This window comes from Lynx rufus, unplaced genomic scaffold, assembly GCF_022079265.1.
Source record: "Lynx rufus isolate CCGP_SWC_20201006 ecotype Redwood Valley unplaced genomic scaffold, mLynRuf1.p SCAF_16, whole genome shotgun sequence".
Lineage (NCBI taxonomy): Eukaryota > Metazoa > Chordata > Mammalia > Carnivora > Felidae > Lynx > Lynx rufus.
The window spans coordinates 43657026-43683548 of record NW_025814830.1 but is presented as its reverse complement, the minus strand read 5'-3'; the positions used below and the strand labels follow the sequence as shown (position 1 = coordinate 43683548).

The following is a 26523-nucleotide window of genomic DNA, read 5'->3' as shown; positions in this document are numbered from 1 at the left end:
ACCTGTGTGGCTCGGTCAGTTGAGCGTCTGACTCTTGGTTTCAGCTCAGGTCATGATCTCATGGTTCATCAGACTGAGCCCTGTGTCTATCTGGACTCTGTGCTGACTGTGCAGAGCCTGCTTGGGATTCTCTCTCTCTCTCCCTCTGCCCTTCCCCCACTCATGCTCGCACACGCTCTCTCTCTCTCAAAATAAATAAATACACTTAGAACTTAGGAAGGAAGGAAGGAAGGAAGGAAGGAAGGAAGGAAGGAAGGAAGGAAGGAAGGAAGGAAGGAAGGAAATAGTTAGAAATACAGTGACTAATAGCCTAAGATCCCAAAGTCAGACTGACTGGGTTTGAGTCTCAGTTTTGCTCTTGGACAAATTTAGTTAACCTCAGTCTTAAATGCCTCATCATATATAATAGGAATTACAGTAGTACCTACCTCACATAGTTGTTCCTCAATTTATTTACTTACAAGATATTATATGGTAAGGAAAGTGTTTAGCAAAATAGCTCGCATTAATGTTCAATAACATATTGACAACAATTCTTAGGATTGGATTCAAATTTTAATTAGAATAAAAATAGAATTATCTCCCCTGTCTGAAACAACAACCAAAAAACAAGTATAGGAAAGCATGTGTGTGTTCAAAGGTCATGAGGAGCATTCGTCTTTATGTCTTAAAAGGATTCTATTTAGAAAAGTTAAGGGGCACCTGAGTGGCTCAGTCAGTAGAGCATGCAACTCTTGATCTCGGGGTTGTAAATTCAAGCCCCATGTTGGGTGTAGAGATTACTTAAAAATAAAATCTTTAAAAAAAGAAAAAAGAAAAAGAAAAGAAGACTTAAGAATTGTATTAATCAGGGGCGTCTGGGTGGCTCAGTCGGTTAAGCGTCTGACTTCAGCTCAGGTCATGATCTCACGGCTCGTGAGTTCGAGCCCCACGTCAGGCTCTGTGCTGACAGCTCAGAGCCTGGAGCCTGTTTCAGATTCTGTGTCTCCCTCTCTCTCTCTGACCCTCCCCCGTTCATCCTCTGTCTCTCTCTGTCTCAAAAGTAAATAAACGTTAAAAAAAAAAATTAAAAAAAAAAAAAAGAATTGTATTAATTAGAAGAAACATGATACACTCCCATCACTGCAAAAAGATACAAAGGACATCTATGTTTTATGGTTAAAGAAGTAGAAAATACTGTTGGGAGTAAGATTTAGGTAAAAATAACACAAAATACTAATACTACCAAGCTGAATGTAAACAACAACCAGAATTGTAGAGGCTGCTTTTAGGTAACAGGCAACAGAACTTGAGCAAGGCTTTAGGGCCCCAGGTGACTACGGACACAGAACTGATGCAAAAAGGCTCATTAAGCCATACACCCTAACCAACCAATGGGTCACTTAGAACCAGGCACAGTTCTTAAGATTACCAAAAAAGGGAAAATTCCATATGTCCCTGTATTCCCTCATCCCACCCTGTAACTTTAGCCCCTCACCACTCCCTCGTGGCAGACAGTTTTTCCTTTGCTGTCCTGACCGCTGCTCCCTTACAGTGTAGTCAACGAACTTTTACCTCTTTTGTTTTGCCTTCGGTGAATTCTTTCACCGCCGGTACCTCTGGCCCTCATCCAACCCCATCCAATTGGAACATTCCACAAAAACAATAATTTAGGAATGGAAATCATCCTGATGAGCACAAAAACACAAAAATAAAACGACCACCTGGCCCCTCCTGACTGCACAGTGCAGACTTTTATCCATAAACTCAGAACTACTACAGGAGGAATGACCAAAGAACTAAAACCCTCAATGGTAACTAAATACTGAATTTAGGAGAAATAGAACATAAACTTTTCAGAATAAAAACGTCAGTTACAACTAATCTCCAGTCAAAATAAAAATTCACAAAGGGGTATGGCAATATTAGCCATTTTCCCAGTATAATGGTAGAATTCTTCTAAGGAGGATGTATTTTTTTTTCAACTTTTTTTTTTTTATTTTTTTTTATTTTTGGGACAGAGAGAGACAGAGCATGAGCGGGGGAGGGGCAGAGACAGAGGGAGACACAGAATCGGAAACAGGCTCCAGGCTCTGAGCCATCAGCCCAGAGCCTGACGCGGGGCTCGAACTCACGGACCGCGAGATCGTGACCTGGCTGAAGTCGGACGCTTAACCGACTGCGCCACCCAGGCGCCCCAGGAGGATGTATTTTAAGAGGGACTTCTAATTAGCTATATCCTGGAGGGGTTAACTAGCCATGTAATCTGAACACTAAAGGATTAACTTGGGCATAACAAGGGTATAACAAGCTATCTCTATCTTCCAGTGTCAAGAAGGATTAGACTTACTCTGGATCACTCCAAAGAATAGGACTAGGAACAAGGAGAAGTTACACAGGTAAGCCTGGATCAAAAATGAGGAAGAACTTTCATAATTAGAGATACCAATAATGAAACAGACTGCCTCTCAAAATAGCTCATGGAGAGCTAGAGAGCCATCTGTCACAGATAATTTAGATAAGAGTCTCCTAAAAGAATCAAGTGGGGCCAGCTGATCTTTAGAGTCTTTTAGAACCCAAGAGTCTGTGAGGTACCAAGACACCTTCCTAATATAATGCAAATTCTACCTGAATCCTGCTATTATTTCCAGATACAGAGCTCAATGTACTTAAGTATCATAATTCCATATAATGATCGCATAGCCAGGACCAAGAAATAATACTTTCAGGCTAAATCTACTAGCTCAAATTTTCAATTTCTGTCTAGAAAACCAAGAGAAATGGTAACACCCTAATTCTGACATATTTTACACGATCAAATTTCCTTCCTAAAAAGGCTCTGTAGATTTTTAAACCCTCTATATACATTTCCACCTAAGGAAAGTATTTTCCTTGGTAGGAGGGAAAAAAAATCAAGAGAATCTCAACATCTGCTCTTATTAACTTAGCATAAATGAGTAAACAAGAAGTATTTTAAGAACTGCAAAAACAACTAAAATGAGGGACTAATTCCATTTACTCATTAAACTCATCTGCTTAAGAAAGTAGAGAGTATGATGGGAGGGAAATGTGTAATATGCTTACTGATCAATTTTGTGTTTCAAAGTTCCAAAACTTTAACAGGTTGGTACTTAGCTATTTGTTAACTCTCTCACAAATCAAAGGAAAATTATATACTGCTAAATCAGGTGTAGGAGAGAGTAATATTGGCAGTGAAAGGTTCTGTTCAGCATTTGAAATACTTCGGCTTCTGCTTTAAGGAAAGACAGTAAGACTAAGTTTTAGTTTGCTTCTAAGGCTCTAGGAGCTACTATGGTTCTTGTAAATCTGAATGTATGTGATTATTTCTCTCCAAACCACCCAACCAATACCACAATGCTATCAACAGACATTTACAGCTCTTAGCCAGGAGTAGCAGCCAACAGTTATTCTAAACGGTGCCCATAGGTAAGACACATGTAAGAGAAGAGAACGCTTCATTCCATGTATCAATCATTTCACAAGGATTCTAGTTAATAGTAGGAGGCAAAAGTACACATTATTAAAATATAATACAGGGAATAAAACATTTTATCAAAAACCTTAACAAAGCACAGCAGCATTCTCTACCTCAAATTGAGATTAAAACTCAATCTCTGGCCACCTATAAAGGTAAAATCTGTAAATGTTAAGATCAACAATACAGATAATAAAAACAACAACAATACTTGCCTGAATGTCTACTCCATGCCTGACACTATGCTGAAAGTGTTTAACATTTTACGAAGCTAACACATTACAAAGCCTAGCTTTTTTTCGGTAAACCACACTATTTTATATAGTTAAAATAACTTACACAGAAGAGAGCTCAAAACACTTCATATGTTAATGTATACAAAAAACTTAAAGTTATGTTTGAAAATAATTGTATTCTATCAGTCTAATCCACCATCATTTGAAAGATACACTATTTTGTGTGAATCGTTATATAATACAGAATCTTACACTAGTCTTTGTCTATGATTCCTGAGGGGAGATTCTAAAGCCTTGGAATTTCCTGAATAATAGAAGTGTCTTGTCATTCATGAGCCCCTGGCATCACCTCTAACAGATGAGATGACTCAAGATGGGGGCTGGTCACGATAAAGACCAACCAAGTGAAGAGAAGGTTGGGGTTTGGAGCCAGCCTGACTATGGGGAAGGAAGAGAGGGCTAGAGACTGAATGCCAAGCATGTGGTCAATGAATCAATCAAGCCTACCCAAGAAATGCCAATATAATCTGTACCGAAGTTCCATGGACCTTCCTGGTGGGCGAAAACACTCATGGGCTGAGAGGGTGACACGGGGAGAGGGCATGGAAGTTCTACATTCATGACCCACTCAGACCTCACCCTATGTATCGCCTCATTTGGTTAGTCTTAATTTGTATCTTTTAGACTAAAACTAATCGTAAGTACAGTTCTTGAGTCTGACTCATTCTAGTGAATTAGTGAACCTAAAAGGATCATGGGAACCCCCAAATTTGTATCCAACCTGGTCAGAAGTGTAGCTAGAATCTGAAGGGCAGTCTGGTTGGGGACCATGCCCTTTAACTTGTGTAGTCTGTGAAAAGTCTGGGTAGTTAGTATCAGAATTGTATTTCAGAAAACCAGATGGTATTGCAATAACCATTAAGAAACAAAAAACAAACTGCCAATTAAACCACAACCCATCAACAACCATAAAATACAAGCTGATTTCAGAAGTACTAAGATGTAAAAAACAGGGGTGGCTGGGTGGCTCAGTTGGTTGAGCGTCTGACTTCAACTCCAGTCGTGATCTTGCGGTTAGTGAGTTCAAGCCTGGCATCGGGCTCGCTGCTGTCACAACAAAGCCCACTTCAGATCCTCTGCCCCACTCTCTCTCTGCCCCTCCCCCGCTTGCACTCTTTCTCTTGAAAATAAACATTAAAGAAACATGTAAAAACAAAATTAACAAAAACTATTTACTTAGTGTATAATACATTATTTTTAAGTTTTAAAATAGCACAGAAATATGAAGCACAAAACAAAATTAATCTCTTTTTCCTTCCTCAATGGTAATCAGTTCAGTATGCATCCTAAAACAGGATTGTTCACTCTACTTTTATAACATCAAAATATGGTAAAGATTTTAGTGACTTGCATGAAGTCACTCAGCAAGTCAATGACAAAAAGGTAATTAGAATGCAGAATCCCAAAACCCAAGGGTATTTTCTGTTATAAACACCTTACTGTCTCCAAGCTTATCTTAAGAGATAGTCTATCAAACACAGAAATCTTACTCATTTTGATGACTAAGAATAAAAGTAAATATATGACCATGAGCCAAGGGGCACTTCACTTTGTCACGTATGATGTCGTTACAACTTTTCAGGCAGAAGGCAATGATTACACTAAACTTCACTAGTGAGTCAGTTATCACTTAAACAGTTCAATTGAAAAAAGACAAACCAGGGCGCCTGGGTGGCTCAGCTGGTTGAGTGTCCAACTCTTGATTTTGGGAGCTCAGGTCATGATCTCACTGTTTGTGGGATCTCCACGTCAGATTCCACACTGTCAGCATGGGATTCTCTCTCTCCCCCTCTATCTGACCCTCCCCAAATCATGTGTGCTCTCTCTCAAAATAAATAAATAAACAAACAAACAAATAAATAAATAAGGGCACCTGGGTGGTGCAGTCAGTCAAGCTCCTGATCTCAGCTCAGGTTATAATCTCACAGTTCGTGGGTGCAAGCCCCACATTGGGCTCAGCGTTGATGGTACAGAGGATGCTTGGGATTCTGTCTCTCCTCTCTGTCCCTCTCCTGCCTTGCGCACATGTGCATTCTCTCTCTCAAAATAAATAAACTTTAAAAAAATAAATTAATAAATAATTTTTTTAAAAGACAAACCAAACATTATCATGTAAGAGCAATGGACTGGGACACCAGGTGGTGGTGGGAACGTGCTATCAACTGACCCTCTCCAGGCCTCTGTTTCACATTTATGAAACAAAGAGAAATGGTCTCGGTTATTCCCACTGGCAAGTTACTGGCCTTTCGGGCAAGGCCATTTTTTGTTGTGTAAGTCTATCCCACACATTGAGGACATTAAGCCTCTCTGGCCCTTGCCCCCTACATGCTGGTAACTCTCTCTATTGGATGTGACAACCAGCAAACCCTACCCCAATGGAAAGGGCATGGGGTCATTAAGTTTGGAAAACTTTGTTTCCCCAGTAGATGATCTCTTTCAGTTTCCTTAAAGTACTACAATTCTATAAATAAATAATCCTCAGTCTCACTGAAGTGACAAGTCCATGACTGAAAAAGAGTACGGAAAGAAAAAGTCATGGGTGACTTAGAAAAAACATGAGGTAATTTTCGTCCCAGTAATCCCATTTCTAGCACGGAGCCCAGGGAGAGCAACAATATAGCGATTCATGAGCTAAGATTCAGTCATCACAACACCACTTTGAAGAGTTGAGTGATTTGAAACAACCCAAATAGGTAACACTGCAGACTTACTGGGTGCCAGACATCAAGGTAAGCACTTTACTTCTTGACACTCCAAGTGAAGCACATCTCTTAGGAGCTTCATGCAGAATCTCAGGCCCCACCCAACCTTCTGAATCAGAATCTTTATTTTAGGATATGTGCTGCTGAAGCGAGCACTAGAATCTGTATTTTAACAAGCTCCCCGCCGTGAACATTAGACTTTAAAAAGCACTACTTTGCAAGTATTAATTCACTTGATCTTTATAATGTGTAATTTTCATCATGACCGCTCTATAGTGTAAATATAATCATTCTCCATTTTATACATTAGTAAACTAAGGCATAGAGCATTATATAACTTGCATAGTGACGGTCAGAGCCAGGATTTGAACCCACACAATCTTGTTCTAGAATCAAAGCTCTAAATCATTATTGCCTATTATTACTCAATTTTTAAACAAGTTATAGTATTTCCAGAAAATGGAATCTTCTGTAGCAATTAAAACTGATGTCTAAGGAATTTTTAATGACACAGGAAATTAACTGAAGAATGCAGTAAACAAAACTGAATATATGGTATGGGCCCAAATAAGTAATTTTTAAAAATTACACACACATTTACTTTGAAAAAGACCTGAAGAAAAATGTTGGTGTGGGAAGTCAAAATATGGGACCTGGTGTCAGAATGCTGGAGTTCAAATTCCAGCTCCTCTTATTAGCTCAGTTATGTAGAGGCGGCTTTTAGGCAGTCTTAAGCACTGGAAACCTGAGCAAGGTAAAAGGGCCCACAGGAACCACGGCACTGGACTCCAACAGGCTCATTAAGCCATAGGCTCTAACCGACCAACGGGCTACTTACAACCAAGCAGTTCTTAAGATTACCAAAAAAGGGAAAATTCCATTTGTCCCTGTATTCCCTCATTCCACCCTATAACTATAGCCCCTCACCATCACCTCATGTCAGGCCATCTCTCCTTTGCTGTTCTGCCCTCTGCTACCTTACATTGAGTCTAGAAACTTCTCTCCCTTGCTCTGCCTTGGGTGAATTCTTTCACCGCATGCACAGGTGGCCTCCATTCAAATGGAGCACCCCACATTTGGAGAACCCCCATCTGACTGAAATACTCCACAAGTGATCTTAGGTGAGATTCTTAACCTTAAGCCTCATTTTCCCAAATGAAAATAACATTTACCTCACAAGACCATTGTGAAAATTAAATGAGGTAATCTACAAAAAGCATAAGCATTGAATATTATTATTTCTCTTTATACTTTTTCATTTTCCTAAATTTCTACAATGACTGTGTTACACCAGTAAATAGCAAAAATAAAAAAGAATAAAAATAATGCCTTAGATTATCAACTATCTTACAGGCTATTACAAAGAAAGTACCTATTCGTGTGATTAGATAACACAAGACTGAATTCAAGCAATTAACAGTTGAATAAGAGATCTAAAAAAAATCTTTAAATAAGTATGCTTATATAGTAAAACTGAGTAAGGGACGCAGCACCAGTTCCCCTCCAGGAGGGACTGGGTGAAGAACGAAGTCCACCACCTACTTTGAATGACTGAGGCATTCCAACTGCCTGGCAGTACCTGACTTTGAACAGGTTCCAGGACCTCCGGCAAAGCCTCACTCTTCCTCATCTGAAAGAAAGGATGCTACTTCCCTTGGAGTTACTGTGAGGATTTAATGAGAATAGGAGCATTAAGCACTAAGCACAGTGACTGGCAAAACAAGCAGTCAATGTTAGCAAAAATCCACCATCATCACCACCATCATCATTCTCTGGCTGAATTAAACTTCTCGAGCTCCTACTCCAGGAATTGAAATATATTCATTCTTTTCAAATGGCAATTCAATAGTGTTTTCATTATTTTCTAATCAATTAGATCTACGAAGAGCTATTTCATTACAAAATTATCAAGGCCACAGGGCTAAAAAAAAAAAAAAAGACAAACTTTCCATTTTAAGTAGTTTAGATTCACAAATCATTTCACATTTGGATTCTTAACTACACAGCTAGTAGCAGCAAGCCAATTCAGAGTTTCTCCACTTTTCTGTATCTCTGCACACATACACATTAGTATACAAATGAGTAAGTCTTATGCTTAAATACATGAACTCCATCAATCACTACCAGCTATAATGTAGGTCAAGGCTTTGCACCTGATATAATTAGATCGGAATCGGTGTTAAGATTTAGAAAAGCCTAAGGATCACCCAGTCTAATCCTTACGTTTTGCAAATGGATTTAGGAAATTTAGTTAACTGGTGAACAAGGAAAACATTCAAATGCTAATCTACTTTTTCAGGAATTAGTCCAAACCCTAAAAGAAGCACATAGTAAACTTCAGTTTAGACTTTTTAAGTGACATCAATTTTTAGCTCAACTAAAGGTGTTACTATTATTACCACATGTTGAGGAGTAAGTGGGAGCTTCCTTTCTCACTTTCACCAGCCGCTCACTCTAAATCTACAGCTCTAACTTCTGTTTCAAGACATTTGTTACAGGGAGGGAGGAGAGAAGGAGAATGGTCAGGCATTTAAGCTCTTATTTGATGTCTAATTCAAAGAACCAGTCATTTTTTTTTTTAATTGAAGCAAAGAGTTCATAAACACAGTATAAGACTACTATGAGAATACTTTTTCACATTTATATAAAAAATTCTAAAGAACACAAATGGCATTTGAATCTATAAAAATATGCTCAACTTCACTAAGATAAATGAAAATTAAAATGACAAAATAACAAAATTCCTACCAGATTTGCAAAAATCTAAGTCATTAGGCTTGAAAACAGATTTGTCCTTGGAATGCTGACTTTATGATTCTCTAATTTAAAAACTGTTGACAATCAGGTCTATTCACAAGCAAGTATGTGCTCACATGTTTGAGTATGTATTTATATTTACATATAAAATTTAATCCTAACATGATCTGGAGAAAGGGGAAAATAGGCATATTTTTATATTATTTGTCAAAGTTTAACTTCTATGAAGAGATATCTGACAATATATATCAAAATTATAAATGCACAGGGACACCTGGGTGGCTCAGTCAGTTAAGCATCCGACTCTTGATCTCAATCTCAGGGTCATGAGTTCAAGCCCTGCATTGGGTTCTGTGCTGGGCACAAAGTCTACATACAAAAAAGCAAAACAAAAAAACGGTAAATGCATATATCCTTTGGCCCAGCAATTCTACTTCCAGGAGTTTATCCTACAGATTACCTCCACATGGGAGAAATATCATAGGTAAAAGAATATTTACTGCAACACTGCTTGTAGAAGTAAAAAGTAGTAACTATCTGAATGTCCATTAATAGGAGATTGGCTGGGGCACCTTTGTGGCTCAGTTGGTAGAGTATGCCACTCTTGATCTCAGGGTGGTGAGTTCAAGCCCCACGTTGGGTGTGAAGCCTACTTAAAATTAAAAAAAAAAAAAAAAAAAAAGATTGGCTAAAATGATGGTAGACTCATAAAATGGACTATTATACACCCATTAAATAAATGTAAATTATATAAATATTAATACAGAAAGATCTATAAGAGATTTCCAGTCAGTAGTGTGCTGGATATAGCACCATTAGTTTTAAAATTTATATACAGGGGTGCCTGGCTGGCTCAGTCGGTAGAGCATGCAACTCTTGATCTAGGAGGTATGAGTTCGAGCCCCATGTTGGGTGTAGAGATTACTTAAAATTTAAAAAAAAAATAATTATAAAATAAAATTTATACAGAGAGACACATATTTATGCATGAGCATATATACTTCTCTATTTCCTTCTACACATTTCAATTTCATTCTATTTACATGTATTATTTTTTTAAATAACTTTAAAATATTTATTTTAAATTTAGATATCTGACCCATGGTGTAATCCAAATGAAGTAACCATCACATTTTCCTTCCCTGATGGCTTTTAAATTCAGGAATCATAATGTCAGCATTCCAAGGACAAATCTTATTTCAAGCCTAGTGACCCCACAATCAACATCAGTTCTAAACATATTGAAAATCCTAGAGCCCACTTCCCATCACAAAGAGTAATGACTTACATCAGAGTGGTAAAACTCAGACCATACCTGACTAGGTCCCCATGAAGCTGCAGATACAGACTTTCCCTTCCCTCTCCAGCACAGATTTCCGACGCGGGGGTCTCCACTGTACACAGGACGAGATGTAAGTCAGAGGAGGCAGAGGTGGTTGTAGAAGCAGTGGTCGTGTCTGCTCCATAAAGGTAAACACAACCTCTCTTCACATCTTCTCTCAGCCAGTCTCTTTCTCGAGAACCAAACCTACTTCTCCTATTCAAACAAGTTCTGCTCCCATTGCGTTTCATATTTCTCTAAAAAACATCAAGAAGAAAGAAATCATTAGCTATAATGTCTGGCTGAGTTAGACACATTCAGTCTTCACCCCACCCTTCCACTCTACATTCACCAAACACCTCCTCTCTTAGAGGGGCTTTCCACATCCACCATGCCCATTCCTAAGCTGGAAAATGGTTTTCTCTCCTGCTAGCTGTTCAGGACTCTGTCCATTAGCTTCTCTGACCCTTTCTTTTTCTTATGTTTTCAGAAAAATGTCAAGAATTATCTGTGCACCTATTACCCACCTTTCATAAAATTTAACATTTTGTCATATTTATTTCAGATCCTTATTCTAAAGAACATACATACAACATATTCTTACATATACTGCTGAAGCTACCTGATACCCCATCAATTCCATCTCCTTCCCTCTCTCCGCAGAAACACTCTATTGTATTTGGTAGTCACCATTCCATGCATTTTTCTGTCTGCCATATATGTATATATCTATAAATGAAATTTTATTTTACATGATTTAGAACTGTAAATGCTAGCATACTTATGTTTTACCCTGCCATTTTTGCGGGGGGGGGGTCAATATTGGTCATGCTAATACACCCAGCTCATTCATTTGAATATATCCCATTATATGAATACATTGCAATATATCCATTCTCCTGTTGATGGCATTTAGTTTGTTTCTAATTTCTCACTGTTACAAACAATGCTGCATTAGATGTTTTTGGACATGTCTCTATAATGCAAATTGAGAGCTTCTCTAGGGTCCTGACCCTCTGCCTCACATCCTAAATAAGTACAGAATATTGTACAAATGGTTTTTATATTCTAATCATGTTCCCAAAAAAATTACTGTTGCATTTGATAATTTAGGTATGTGAAATTCACACACATTGTGGTTACCTCAAAGCAAAAACAAGTGCTACAGCACTAATATGACAAGGCTCTAAAGATCAGTATTTACCTGTTCTTTTTTATGATGGGCCATTTCTAATCCTTTTAATATAAAGGCATTTCCACTAACGCTTACACTGCCATACCTCTCTAGTGTCAGTCTCCATTACCTGTTACTGTTTCAGTCATATCCAGCTACCTATAACTCCCAAACATGTCACAATTCCTTAATTGTGTGACTTGTCTGAAAGGTCCTTCACCTTGTCCCTCTGATGAGATAGGCTTGAAAACTCTACTCATTTGTCACCCTGTGTTCTCTACGGAGCCTTCTATTTTCCCATCCCCATTCTCTCTGCATACCTAAAATCAGCGACTCTACTCTCTCCACAGCAGAACCTCTTCACCTTGAATATGCATCTATTACTATGGGGATCACAATGGGTTTTAATAATGTATTTGATATTTCTTCCTCTCTTCTATACTGAGAATCTATTACGGTGCCTTAATACCTGAGTGGCAAACTGATGCATTCAGAACTTAACTGACATCACAGAAATGTATTGCCAGTCTATACTTCAGCCCAATTTGCTCTGGCAAGAAGTTGAATAAGCTTGGGGTGGAAGGGGGAACATCTCCTTTTTTACAGAGAACTAAAATCTTTTTGCCAACCAAAAAGTAAATAAAACACTTTTGTTACTATTCCTCATTGGAAATCAGAAATACCTATAAATAAAGCAAATATTATTTTTGTAATTACCAAGATTAAATATTTGAGGACAAATGTGGCACCTAAGGTTCAATTTCTAAAGCTGATAAAGGATGGGCACTTGAATGGCTCAGTCGGTTAAGCGATGGACTCTCGATTTCAGCTCAGGTCAGGATCTCAAGGTTCATGAGAATGAGCCCCATGTCAGGCTCCGCGCTGACAGCACACAGCCTGCTTGGGATTCTCTACCTCTCTTTCCCTCACCAACACGTGTGTGAGCGTTCTCTCTCTCAATCAATCAACAAACAAACAAACAAACAAACAAACAAATAAATGGAAGGAGAAGCAAAAAGGTATTCCCAGGGAGGAAGAAAGAAAAATATGAGAATGGCTTCATTGTTCAAGGATGACAAGTAAATCAACTGTTTTACAGATATTAAGGATTTGAATATAGCTATTTAAGACCATGAGGATTATTACTGATTCTAACTTTAGATAAGTAGGATAAACCCCTGCTACAAGTGGGAACTAGGTCTCTCTCTTCTCAACAAGAGCATTTTCTCAAAGCTGAACATCTCAGAATTAACAAAGGGCTTTCAAGTACTTATTTTACAAAGACAAAGGCCATCATACTTATATCACCAAGTAATTTTAACCACTGATTAATTCCAAATATTCCTTATTTTTTAGTCTCTGGGAAAGATTAACAACTGGTCCATCTAAAAACAGCATTCTAGGGGGCGCCTGGGTGGCTCACTCGGTTGGGCGTCCGACTTCAGCTTGGGTCACGATCTCGTGGACGGTGAGTTCGAGCCCCGCGTTGCGCTCTGGGCTGATGGCTCAGAGCCTGGGGCCTGCTTCTGGTTCTGTGTCTCCCTCTCTCTCTGCCCCTCCCCCGTTCATGCTCTGTCTCTCTCTGTCTCAAAAATAAATAAACGTTAAAAAAAAATTTTTTTTTAATAAAAAAATAAAATAAAAACAGCATTCTAGGGGCGCCTGGGTGGCTCAGTCGGTTAAGCATCCGACTTTGGCTCAGGTGATGATTTCACAGTCCATGAGTTCAGGCTCTGTGCTGACAGTTCAGAGCCGAGCCTGCTTTGGATTCTGTGTCTCCCTCTCTCTCTCTGCCCCTCCCCCCACAAAAGAAAATAAAAACATTAAAAAAAATCAAGGTGATTTAAAAAAAAAATAGTATTCTATATGGTACAGTAACATCTTCACAAGGAAGCTCTGTGTTCTGCACCAAGGGGAGAGAAATTTAGCTCACTGGAGAGAGCAAGTGGATACTATTCCACACAACCACCAAAAAGCTTCTTTTAAAAAACTTTTTAAGGTCAAATAAGGCCCAATGATCTCATCAATCTTAAAAAAGTCAAGAGAAACCCCAGGAAGTTATTATTTTAGTTCATCCATGATTTTTCTTCTGTGAGGATTTTTAAAGACATTTTTAAATGTTTATATATTTGTATCAAGACTATAAATTCCCGGCAGCTCCTTTTGCCCAGGGGTCATGTCCCTGTGCTTTAATAAAAACACCTTTTTGTACCAAAAAAAAAAAAAAAAAAAAAAAGACTACATTCTTTAAGAACTTTGCTGAACACGTGTTGTTGGTCAAAGAATGTGTCTCCTACATATATGACATATTACACCCTATAAACTGCTGAATTAGAACTTGAGTAGATATCATTCTCTTAAACCTGCTCAATGGGCATTTAAAAGGCCTAGATACCAAACAAGCATAGCCTTCTAGCAACAAATCTAGATGGACTGTTCAGCTGTTATTAGCTATTGCTGAATTACCTGTGCTTTCTTCTCCACTGTGTAAAGCATCAGATAACTGCTGAAGGCCAGTACTGTCCTCTGATACATTTTCAGCTTTTAGAATCACTTTTCCACTGAAATTGCTAGATTAAGAACATTCTATTGCTTTCCTTATTCTTAAATAAAAACTGTTGACAAACTTTTCTAAAAGGGAACAGAACTATAATTACCTCTCACATCAAACAAGTATAAAAGAGCACATTTAAGATTTAAATGTATTTCTAGAAAGCACAAGTCTTTAGAATAAGCCATGAATTAAGTACCTACTTTAAGCTTTTAACTCTCTAAAAAGGAAAATAACCTATGAGGGCTGTATCAGTTCAAAGGTGATAAAATATTAAATGCCCACATACAATTAGCTCTAACATATGCATGGTAAAAACAAGAGTCTGGTCAGGCAACTCTCCCTATGCACTGAGTTCTATTAGAATGTGAAATTCTCTAAGGTAGGAGATATACTCCCCGGTTCAAAACTTTAAAACAATATAGCCTCGTCTCCAGGAATATATATGTTAAGGAATATTTTGGAAAGGGTGGGATGAGATAAGGATAGGAAGAATATTTCAGTTCATTAAACTCATTTTGGTATTCACGGATTTTTAAGAACCACATACACACATTATTTGGATAAAAACTTGAAGCTAGTTCTGACAAAAACGGATCTCACGGCACTCACTGTCCAGTTGTAACTTCTTATCTTGTACAGTCTGAGTAAAACAATAATCCCAAAGTTGTAGGAAACATCTGGAAAATGATGCTTCAAAGGTACTCCCAATAATCTTACGAGTATTACCAATTACCAGTATCATATTTATATTCCAACAACAGTAAACAGGTACATTCTAATTAGCAATTTGCTAAATAAATCTGGGAGAAGAGTTTTGAATCAAACTTTCCAATATCCCATACAGATGGACCTAGATCTAACCTGGCTAAATTATACTAGCTTAGCTATACTAGCCTTTTTTATGAAGATCTATATTAGACAATAATGATGCTCACAATTAGGTATTAAGTATAATAAAGGCATTACAAAAAAAAGAATAATAAGCCTTTTCCAAAGGTTCTTTAGAGAAGAACAGGTAGGAAACTATGACTTTCTTCTACCTATAGATTCTTGTCCAGTTTCACGTGACACAAAGTCAACTACTCAGCTACTTAAAGAAACTTCTGTATGCAGAACACACAGCACCTATTCACCATTGATGATCCCATTAATTTGCAAGGATTATTTAAAATGTTGACCGTATGCAATAAAGCAAGAGATGCAAGGGCATTAGACACTGTCAGCCTCCCACCAACTCAGTACTACAATCAAAATCAATTTCTGGAATCTTTCTAATGGTCCCCAGACTGGAACCCCAGGGAACCAGTGGTAAATAGGATCACTTCCTGGAAGTGCAGGAAGGTAGGACCCTTGAATCAAGAGCCTCCTTTCTCTCAATTCCTCCCCTCTCATAATTCACTCCCTCCCCAACAAAAAGTTGCTATAAAAAAAGCCAAGGTTGTTTATCTTCTAGGCCAGAGGGCATTACCTATCTCTCAGACCTGCCATTTCCTGATAAGCCAGGGCAGAACTTTTCTTCATTCACAATTTACACTTGGTGACCTTATAGTTTTAAATAAATGTCTAAAAGTAATTATGCCTTAAATGCCTTAAAGTAAATAAATATCTTAAAGTAATTATACTTAAGACTTAAGGTTAAGTAAGTTAAAATAGTACGTACAAGGTTTATGCAGAAGTAAAGGTAAACTATGAAAAGTTATTTCTTTAAGTCACTGCACTAAGACTGGGAGGTAGCAGCAGAAAAAAAGTGTTTCATATTCTACAGAGTTCTATTTTATGTTGTTTCATGGATGGATTCACCAGATACTTTACGTCTATCATTTTTTTCATTGTTCTCACCTTTGTAGTGTCCTACAAAAAAATCTCAATAATACAATGCTCACCCTTAATCCCAATTAACAACTATTAATGCATTTTTAACTTTAAGTATTTTCACTGTTTTGCACAGTATTTTTAAAGACATCAAATCCTCTAAATTTTCTTTTCTCTCCCATCTCGCTGGCAAGTTTTAAATTCTGCTGATTTCCTCTTCTAGATCTCTAGAAAGAATTCTATTCCACCTCCAGAAGGACATCTAGCTTATATATTTGACCTACAGAAAAATTTCTCCCCAACTATTTCAGAGGCCAGTAGAAAACTCCATGCAGTTAATTTCCCACAACCCCTCCTTTAAACCATCTTTACTGTTGCCTCCCGACCTTACATCTCTTGTGCATTTAAACTTCTTCTCATCCCCTTCAAGTCTCCACTCTCCGCCTTGCTTGCATCTGCTTTCATTTTCCTCCTACTCCCCTCAATTCCTGCCCCAAAATCCTGCTAGATGCCTGTTGCATAACTGCTCCCCCATCGCCGTCTCCCTGGATTGTTAGCCCCACTCCCAAAACAGGAATGCCCGTTCTGCCAAACCCCTCCTCCCCGCTGCAACGAGACCAGAGATTCCCGGAGATTAAGATCCTCCGGGGATTCTCTCTCCAGGCAGGCAGGTCGAGCGTGTAGGCCTGCGCCTCGGAGCGCGAGCCGGGTCCTAACTTCGGTGGTGAGCCCCGGGGGCAGAGTCAGCCCGCTCCACCCAGCACAGCCCGGAGCACACCGCAGCGCCCGGCCAATCACCGCCGCCATCCTCCCGCTGGGGTGATGTCTTCAGGTGTCCGGGGAGAAAGCCCTGCGTACTTACAGCCCTGCTCTCGGGCCACGGGCGACCGGCCCCCGGCCCCCAGCGAGGCCAAGGAAGGCCGAGGCGGGCCCCCGGGTCCTGAAGGAGCCGGGTGGGCGGCGGCGGCTGGGCGGACGCCGGACCGAAGGCGTGGGCCTGCGAGGCGGGTGGCGCGCGGCCAGGGATGGGCAGTCGAGGGGAGACAGAGGCGACCGAGGCCTCGGCGGGGGCCAGTCGCGGAGGCCTCTGCGGGGTCCGCGGCGCCCCTAGCCAGACTGCGGGGCAGCGGGGCGGCGAAGCGGACTGACGCGGCGCGGGGGTCGCCGCTTGCCTCGGCCACCGCGCGGGGCAGGGGCGGCCTCTCTCCTTCCTTGCTCCCTCCCCAGCCCTCCCACCTCACCTTCAGGACCCGGATCCCGCCCGGCCGGCGGCTCGCGGGCGCTTCGGGCGGCTCCGGGGGCTCCAGCGGGCCCGCGGGCCCCGGCTCCACCTCCCCCATCGGCCGCGGAGGCTGCACAGGGACGCCGGGCCGGCGCGACGGCGCGCGAAGCCTCGGCGGCGCGCGCGAGCAGCCCGCTGGCCCCGCCCCCCACGACCGCGGGCCCCGCCCCGGGTCCCGCCCCTCCCGCAGCCCAGCGGGACCTGCGTAGCTGCGGTCCCCGCGCGGCTACGGCGAGGAGCCGAATCCTGGCTGGCCGGTGGTGCGGAGCCCACGGGTGGGGCCGGGCGCTACCGAAAGGCTGGGCCTGAGTCCCCCGCTGCCCTCTGGAGGACTGAGGGTTATTCACTGCTATCACCACCTCCGAGGTACCGGCTGGACTAGGGGCTGGTGGGGTCTGCACCTGTTAGTAGGGACCGGACGCTGCCCTCTGCAGAGGGTGGCTCTTGTAACTTACCTCTCCCAGACGTTTCCTCTTTCTGCTTCAAAACTGGCCTGTCACCCTCACATGCGGAGCCACTGAACGGATTGTCGAGAATATTCACCTTAACAAGGCCCTTTCTCTTCCTAAAGATGCTCACGACGTTCTTTAGCAAATTCAACCCAACCTCGTGTACAAAATGTCACTTCCCTGCCTCAAGTCATAATATGGTCTAAGACCATTTTATTATTTGTAAGGCTAATTTAGAAAATCGTTAGAAGTTAATTTATTATTTTAATTCCTGAAGGGACGGTAGTTTTGTGACTAGCCAGTGGGCCAGATTTGGAGTCAGCCTAATTCCAAATCTGAGCTGTGCCTCTTATTACATCTATACCCTTGTGCAGTTTATTTGATTTGAGCTTTTGTTTCTTAGCTGTGAAACAGAAATTCATATCTAACAGTTATTATCAAGATTTTTAAGGGCTTACATTTTATTCATTCATTCATTTATTTATATTCTCCAGTTAATATACAATGTAGTCTTGGCTTCAGGAGTAAAACCCAGTGATTCATTTCTTGAGATTTTTTGAATGCATACAAAGTGCTTAGTAGGAATTCACAGTAACCATTTATAATTCTGATTTTCCAAATTTAAGATTTACTCAGTTCATCAGACCTCTCCTCTTGTTAATTCTGCTCTAAATTTTCCTAGGAAACCTTTTAGACTTCTGGATTTTAGGGTTTTCCTCTTACACAGGTGTTAGTGAATCTTCAAGCAACATGTAGGGAATTAAGCAGCAAAATCAGTAATTTCCGGAGGTTTGAATAATTGGTGAAAAGTTATCTCCCCATTATCCACTGCTCCAACTTGCCTAGCCCAGACTAACTGTATGTCTAAAATATTTTAATTGAGGGGTGCCTGGGTGGCTCAGTTGATTAAGCATCCAACTTCAGCTCAGGTCATGATTTCAGGGTTCGTGAGTTTGAACACCGCCCCCCCCCGACCTCCCTGGGCTCTGTAGTGACAGCTCAAAGCCTGAAGCCTGCTTCAGATTGTGTCTCCCTCTCTCTCTGCCCCTCTGTCCAATCCCCTCCTCAAAAAAATAATAAACACTAAAAAAAATAAAATATTTTAATTGTAGGCTTAGTACAAGAGTTTTGAGATCTCCCCCCTCAGAAAAGAAACAGTAAAAAAATTAAAACATTTTAATTGTAGGCTTAGTACAAGAGTTTTGAGATCTAACAGCATAGTCTGTGCCCCCTTCTCTACTGTGAGATATATATGCATTCAGAGATCTTGTAAATTCTAAGATAAAATTTGACTCTTGTAAAAATTCTCTGTACAAATGATTTATTCTGTAAAAGTTTGGAAACTACTTTCTCCCTTCATATGAGCTACTTTGCATATGCCAAAATTCGATCTCCAGTAATCTTCATTTGTCTTATTTTAATAAATTAAAAATGACTTTGGCAAGTCTGATATGAAGTGAAAAAAGGTCTTAGGTTGACTACCTCCTGGGTCTTCCTTCCACCTTGAAACTACTTTCATGGAAGCTACTCAAAGTAGTTGAATCCTGGGGTGCCTTGGTGGCTCAGTTGGTTAAACACCTGATTCTTGGTTTCGGCTCATGTCATGATCTCATAGTTTCACGGGTTTGAGCCCCACATCAGGCTCCATGCTGATGGTGCAGGGCCTGCTTGGGATTCTCTCTCAACCTCTCCCCTGCTCTCTTCCTCTCAAACTTAAAAAAATTATTTAAAAAAAAAGTAGTTGAATTCCCATTTCAATGCTTACTGGGTAACTTATTCCAGCAAGAACACTGGTATGAAGGTTACAGGCACCCATATAGAGAGAGAAGTGAACTTTAACCAAGGGCAGATGGGCAGTGGAAAGACCAAAATGTGGTTCAGAATTAGGGTTTCTAAAAGCTTGTTTCTTGAGGTTTTATATATTGCCTTTTCCAGATCTCATGAGAAACTCTTTATTGATTGATCCCTTGAACAAGGGCAAAGGATCCTATCCCAGGATCAGCATTTTGAGTTAATGCTGGGGAACAGCAGTGGTAGATTGCTTTTCGTTTTTTTTTTTTTTAATCAATGGAATAAAGGCTAAAGCATCAATTCAGAATACAAGCATATGCTAAAATTTATGTATTTACTATTTTTTCATCAACAACAGTAGTACCCCTTTCATAAGGAAAACAAACAACAACAAAAGAATTTCCAACCCAGATGTTGCAGGGAATCATTTATGATGCAGCTCTTTAAAGGTCTCCATGTTTTAAGATCCAATTTAGCAGTCAAGCAATTGATTCTCCTTTTTCAAATCATGTACTACCATTAACATTTTATACTGTTTCAAAGGTCACATATTCATGTTCTTCCCCAGTTCAAGGCAATGTGCATTATGTATGCCAAGGGTTATGTAACTATGGTTTCTGGAAATGGTAAACAGCTGAGACTAACCCTAAAAATAAATTCCTCTGGGAATTTCTGTAGAAAAATCCATCTGCCCTCACTGCAGGTTCATCATTACGGAAATCACTGTTTAGATCAAGCCAAGAGACAGACAAGTCATTACTGCTTCCTCTCTGTATCGTTTTATAAGTACATACCTCTCTCTCTTCACCTGGGAAGGACACACACACACACACACACACACACACACACACACACACACACAAATTTATCCTAGGAGCTTTCCCTAATCCTCACTACAAAATACAAAGTCTGGAGAAGAAAAGTCTGTCAAACTGGTAGAAGAGCCATAAGATCTTACTACATTCACTTATTTATAGCTGGTTCCCACTCCTTTAATGATCATCACAAAGTCATCTTTAGGCCTAAATCTCTTATTTCTAACACAGGTTGAGCAGATTTTCTTTATTTTAGTTCCAAAGAAACAGGTAGTATTTACCTGGCTTCAGGATTTGAAGGAATGTTTTTTTCTGTGAATGTTTTCATTATTTCCAAAATAAAGGGACAAATAAACTAGGGGAGGAAACAGCATGGAAAACCCTTATAAGTGATAAAAATTAATTCGGTCCTTCTGGACTAAAGTTCAAATCTAAGCACTAATCATTGTATTGTTAAGTAAATGTCTGAACTCTATTATTACTGGGTAAACTTCTCTAATGTAGCTTTTAGATTTTCCTCTACATGAAATTATATGGAGATGAAAGTGTTAACCAAATTTAGTATTAGAAACAAAGATGAATTTTAACTAATCCATATATAAGGAAAGGTTACAGAAATGTCACTTATCAAACAGTGCCAAAGGGCACTTCTGCATAAACTAGATAAAGGCCACAGGCTCTATTCTCCTCCTCACTTAGGGGGCTGTCACACTCTCCCACTTCTCAATCAAGGGACTATAAGGGATCACCTGAGTAATAGAAAACCTACACTTCTGCATAAACTAGATAAAGGCCACAGGCTCTATTCTCCTCCTCACTTAGGGGGCTGTCACACTCTCCCACTTCTCAGTCAAGGGACTATAAGGGATCACCTGAGTAATAGAAAACCTACAGCTTCCAACTTCCAACCATTCTTCTATGGAAGAATTCATATAAAATAGATCATGAAACAGAATTCATTTTGGCTGGTCAATCTTTCCTCTTCTCAGTCACAGATACACTTAAACAATTTACAAAGAGAAGCTTATAACTAAAACCCCATCCTGGCCCCTAATACACATTTCACCCTGACATGCTTTGCCTTGTTTGAGAATTCACCCATGTGGAGAAGTAAGCATTAGTTAATAATCATGAGTTAAAATTTTCCAATTGCACTATTGACTGTCTCTAAACTACAGATTTAAGTCATTCAAATTCCTCTAGGTGAGATTTCTGTAAAAGAAACATTAACAGGTCAGTAAGTTTAGCTCAAAGCTCTGGAATAAGAATTCATTCAAGCCTTTTCTAATCTACTTGTAAGAAGCAAGGAAGCAAATTTTAAATCATTTGAGTATTGACTTTTTATTATTAGTCACTGTTCATAATTTGTTTCAACCAAAAGACAATACACACAGAATTCTAATGCATCCCATGTAAATGTTTACATCCATTTTATTCCTCACTCACCTCTAAGACTTATCATTTAATTTTAAATTTTTTTTACATCTCAAAAATATGTCTGCAATAATTAGAATTAGCCGTCCCACTTAGAAACAGCCTTTAATATTTTTACAGTAAAGAAGATGTGATGGGGCTTAATGAAAATGTAACTTACAACAATTATGAAAGAAAAGGACTTTACAGGGACACAGTGGGAGTTCACAAAGGAAAGAGTTCAGAAGCTCTTTCCCATGAGCCCCCCCCCCAGATAGAAAACAAAAACAAAACACACAAAGCGCAACAGCAGGTTCCAAAAACAAAAACGAAAAATCTCCAATGCTCCATCCTGAAGCCAGAATCAGCCTCATGGAAGTTCATGAAGCAACCGTGCAAGCTGCTTCAGCACGTCCTTCTGTTTAAGTGTCCGGGTCCTGGAACCCTGCAGATGGAGCCCCCTCACTACTATTGCTTGAAAAAGAGTGATTCACCTTCCACTTCTACAAGCAGCCCCACCTTCCTGAGCCAAAGCTGGTCAAAGTGTTTCAAACTTCAGGTCTTTTCCTCTTCAGTGACCCTCCCCACTCCCAAACGCATAAACACACAGTCATGAACCACCTCTCCACCAACCACAAATTTGTGAATATCCACTTTTTGCTCTCTAGCTCTCACTTGGTTTAGGACCGTGTGGATAAAATACATTCACTAGAAAAAAATATACACATTCAAACTCTTTCTTCCCCCTAGTTCTTGTGGCCCAAATATTTTCCAATGCAGAAAATAATCAAGTTGAACCTCAAACAGTATCCCCTTCCAATCTCTTCTAGAAGAATGTAAAAATGGAAAGCATGTTTATACAGTAGATGGAAATACTCAAACCATTAGTGCTGAACAGTTTTAAATGTCTACTCTCTTATATGAATGAAATACATCTTTAACCTAGTAAGAGGAAAGAATCCCCTCCCAACTGTTACACTGAGGAATGTTTCTTTAAATGAGAAAGACCTTAAAAGGAACAGATGATCACTACACACAGCATAAAACATTCCATGACTGTCCAAATCACCTCAAGGTAACAGCACCAGAGCATTGTGGGAGAAGCTTCTCGGGTAGAGCACCCTTCCTACAGTTTTTTGAGATTACTTAGATTAATTCTCCCTTAGGATTACTTTGGGGCTGGGGGTAGGAGTGACAGGAAAGAGGGGGAAAATGAGGTAAAAGTGCATGTGAAATTGTCCAAGTATGTGTAGGCTCACTGCTTATCACCCTGGAGTTATTAAAACAGCCATGGAAATCACTCTTTCCTCACAATGGCTCTGAAGTTGTAAATCTATTCAAATTTGCTCCCCCTCGAATGGTCATACCAGGGAAAGAAATTACTGAAATGTGTAAGTATTCATAAAAATTAAGAGATTTCTCCTTTTAGCAGCAAGGCCAAGTACGAGGAGAACTTATTCTGATCCTAGAAACTAAGGCACGCTGAAGCTTTCAAAGATCCAATTACTTGGAACAGTCTTCACAACCATCAGTATCCTAGGCAGTTTTTTGGCCACTAGTTCTTCAGTGTGGTGCTCAGTTTCACTCTCCAAAACCGCTTCATATTCTAGGCAGCACCCCTTGTGTTAAGGCCATGATTTTTATCCCTTTATCTAGACAATGCTATGAATAATCCTATAACTCTACCTCGAAACTATAATCACCCATGGAGATTTGTTACTAGAGTAGACCCCTTCCTGCTCCATTAGCTAGCATTGTCTTCTAGCATGGTCTTCAGCAGGTTTCTGAGATCCAACTCAGTCCAACTAAAGAAACTTGAACTGGTCAACTATAAACGTGAGAGAAAATAAAGCCTCTAACACAAAGAGGAATGTTAGATAAATTCTATTGAAGAAATCCACCAATATTATGTTAACCCTATCATGTTTCACAGCATTAAGTATCCATCCAAGGAAATCAGTCTGCAAAGAAAGCTTAAAGGCTGTATTTTTCATCGCACAGGCAGAGCAGCTGTTGGAAATATACACTAGTCCGCGCTTGCCTTTACTGAAAACTATGCACAAGGTAATATCCTGTTCTTGACTCAACCAACCATTTACCCAGTAGAGTAAATTTTAGCAAATCTTGCTCTTATATAAGACCAGAAATCTTCCCATTTGGAGCCTTTTAGTTCAACCCCCATTTGTCAAATGTTAGGAATAATCTAGCATCTGATACAGAGCTAGATTTGACAAGACACTGAAAATTTTAAGTAAAGGCTTGGGGAAGTGAAGGGGGAAAAAAAGATATTTGTACCCAGGTTTAAGACCAGAGCCAAAGTAGTCATTATACTGTAATCAATACAGTAATGATTGCAAACATTGTAAGAGCAAGGTGGGTCTTTTTCTTTCTTCTTTTAGTGTATCAGACATGGCACCTGTGCACCTGAACGTACATGGTACATTCAATATGTGCCACAGGAGTCACCTTACCTCACTCCAGCAACTCAGTGTTAAGGTTTGATAACACAAGGGTCCTTTCTAAAAAGCACTCGGCACTCTCACTAGTTTAAAAAGCTCCAGACCTCAGGTCTTTGATGCAGATATTCATGAGATTGGCTACTCTCAAGACACCAACTTCTCAGACTCAGGAAAGGATATGCCTACCCTATGGTGTCCATAAGACCTCCTCTCATACAGGGGCAAGGAAGCTACAAGGCTTCATTCCAACACCATAAAGTACAATATAGGAAAGATTTCTTTAACCGCGTGGTCTTTATTTCAGTGCCAGTGTTACAGATACAACACAAATGTTCCAGTTAGAAGAAGGAATTCAAACGGAATGCCAAGGTCCAAGCCAGGCTCAGGAAATAAAAAGGAAGGTTTGGAATCATGAAGAAGATGACTCCAATATGCTCTAGGATGAGTCTGATACTCACTCTTCCTATGGGCAAAGGTGCTTTTTTAAAGGAGTCTGATCTTAAAAAGCTAACTCCTCTTTCCACCCATTTACCATAGTTCAACAGGCAAGTTATGGGCTTAGGGGAAACTTTTAAAATTTGTGGTGGGAACAGGGGCATTAATAACAATATATCCTTTAGAAATTGTTCACTTTGCACTTTCAGGGGAATCAATTCTGAAAATCATGGAGAATATTCATGACTACAGCTAAAGAATGGAGAGAAGGGGAGCTGGAAGAGCCTTGGGAGTTTCTATTACAAATAGAGCACCATATCCTTCATGCCAAATCTCAACAAAAGCTCTTTTTAACTGCATCTGTCCAGTGTTTAAAATAACCTCTCCAGGTCTACCCAGTTCTTGGTAACAAACATACATACATGTGTGTGTCTGTGTGTATACAGCAATGCACAGAAAAGGCTACCAGGAGCCTAATGCCTCTTTCAAACATTGGGGGAACCAGTAGAAAAAGGCAGGGCTCCCTAAAGTCCATTTTTACATTTCCGTTCTGAATGCCTGATGTAAAAAGCGCCTGAAGATAGTAACCCAGCTAGTGAGGAATGAATACCCCACCTCGCCCAGTCCACAGAAAAACACAGTAGAAAGAAGGGGCAACTCTTTGCTGCACAGACAGAGTGAGTGTTTTCTTGCCATGGATTCTAGTCCTCTCCTCCAGACCAGCTGCTTATTTCCTCAGGGGCCCAGGGAATGTTGATTCTGGCTGTAAATGTGGGACGGGTGGAGAAGTGCGGACAAAGGAGAAGAGGAGGAAGAGTGCAAAGTAGCCTCCAGAAGCAGCCAGCCTCAACAGTGGAGGAGAGGAGATTCGTCTTTGACAATGCTTCAAGGTCAGCGATAACTTCAGGAAAATCCTCCTCAACAGTTCTCTTCAGCTCCTCATGCCCATGGTACAGTTGGGGGGGACTTGCCAGCGATCACAACCTCCTTCCCAGAGTTCCATTGATTGAGTGGGACAAGAATGAGAATGGTGCCCAGGCCCTCATTGCCAGGACTGAGGGGGAAAGTTGTTCACCTCTGCTAGATCTTGCATTGCTGAGCCCTTGTGGTTATATGTGAGCTTGATCCGCATTCGCAGCTGTTGCTGTGGAAGAACAGAGAATTACAAATTATACACTGAAAGGAAATCTCTAGAATCTATGTGGGCCACAAATAGACTTTTTTTTTTTTTGACAGAGAGCACATGTGCAAGTTGGGGAGGGGCAGAGACGGCGGGGGGGTTGGGGGGGGGGGGGGCAGGGAGAATCTTAAGCAGGCTCCAAGCCCAACAGAGGGCTCAATCTCCAACCCTGGGATCATGACCTGAGCCAAAATCAAGAGTCAGACACTTAACCAAATGAGCCACCCAGGCACCCCTACAAAATAGACTTTTAATCTCAAAGGAAACAAATTATTTTACAGCAAAGCTGTCTCTTAAAAATGAAACAGGCAACCACCACCATCCCTACTGCCTAGTACTCTGGCCAACATCATGCAGTCGAGTAGAGAAAATGCATCTCCAAAACACATCATCAGCTCCAATCCTAGAACTGCATTAATGGGACAGAACCACTTGGGAGCATTTCATAGTCACACTGGCTGAGTGCTTTTCAAAAACATTCAACCTTTGGATCCAAGCTTCTAGAAAAATGAGGTAACATAGTCATCTTATGCTCTACATTCAGAGATACTGATGTTCTCTGTAAAACCAATAGTAAATGTGAACATAAACTTTTTTGTTCCCAGGAC

General features: G+C 40.2%; 2 protein-coding genes across 4 annotated transcripts in view; both read right to left on the bottom strand.

Annotated features, from left to right (window-relative positions):
• PHLPP2 (PH domain and leucine rich repeat protein phosphatase 2) overlaps positions 1 to 17431 on the bottom strand; it is a 79231-nt gene extending 61800 nt beyond the window's left edge. Inside the window, exons 1-2 of the mRNA XM_047078721.1 lie at positions 17333 to 17431; positions 10546 to 10808 (exon numbers count right to left, since the gene is read on the bottom strand). Coding sequence (XP_046934677.1) covers positions 10546 to 10808; positions 17333 to 17431 — 362 coding nt within the window. The remainder of the gene's footprint in view (positions 1 to 10545; positions 10809 to 17332) is intronic.
• Positions 17432 to 21750: 4319 nt separating this feature from the next.
• The window catches only part of AP1G1 (adaptor related protein complex 1 subunit gamma 1), an 81210-nt gene continuing 76437 nt past the window's right edge, over positions 21751 to 26523 (bottom strand). For all 3 annotated transcript variants that reach the window (XM_047078717.1, XM_047078719.1, XM_047078718.1), the window contains one exon: positions 21751 to 25879. In XM_047078717.1, the coding sequence (XP_046934673.1) occupies positions 25778 to 25879 (102 nt within the window). In that variant the 3' untranslated portion in view covers positions 21751 to 25777. The remainder of the gene's footprint in view (positions 25880 to 26523) is intronic.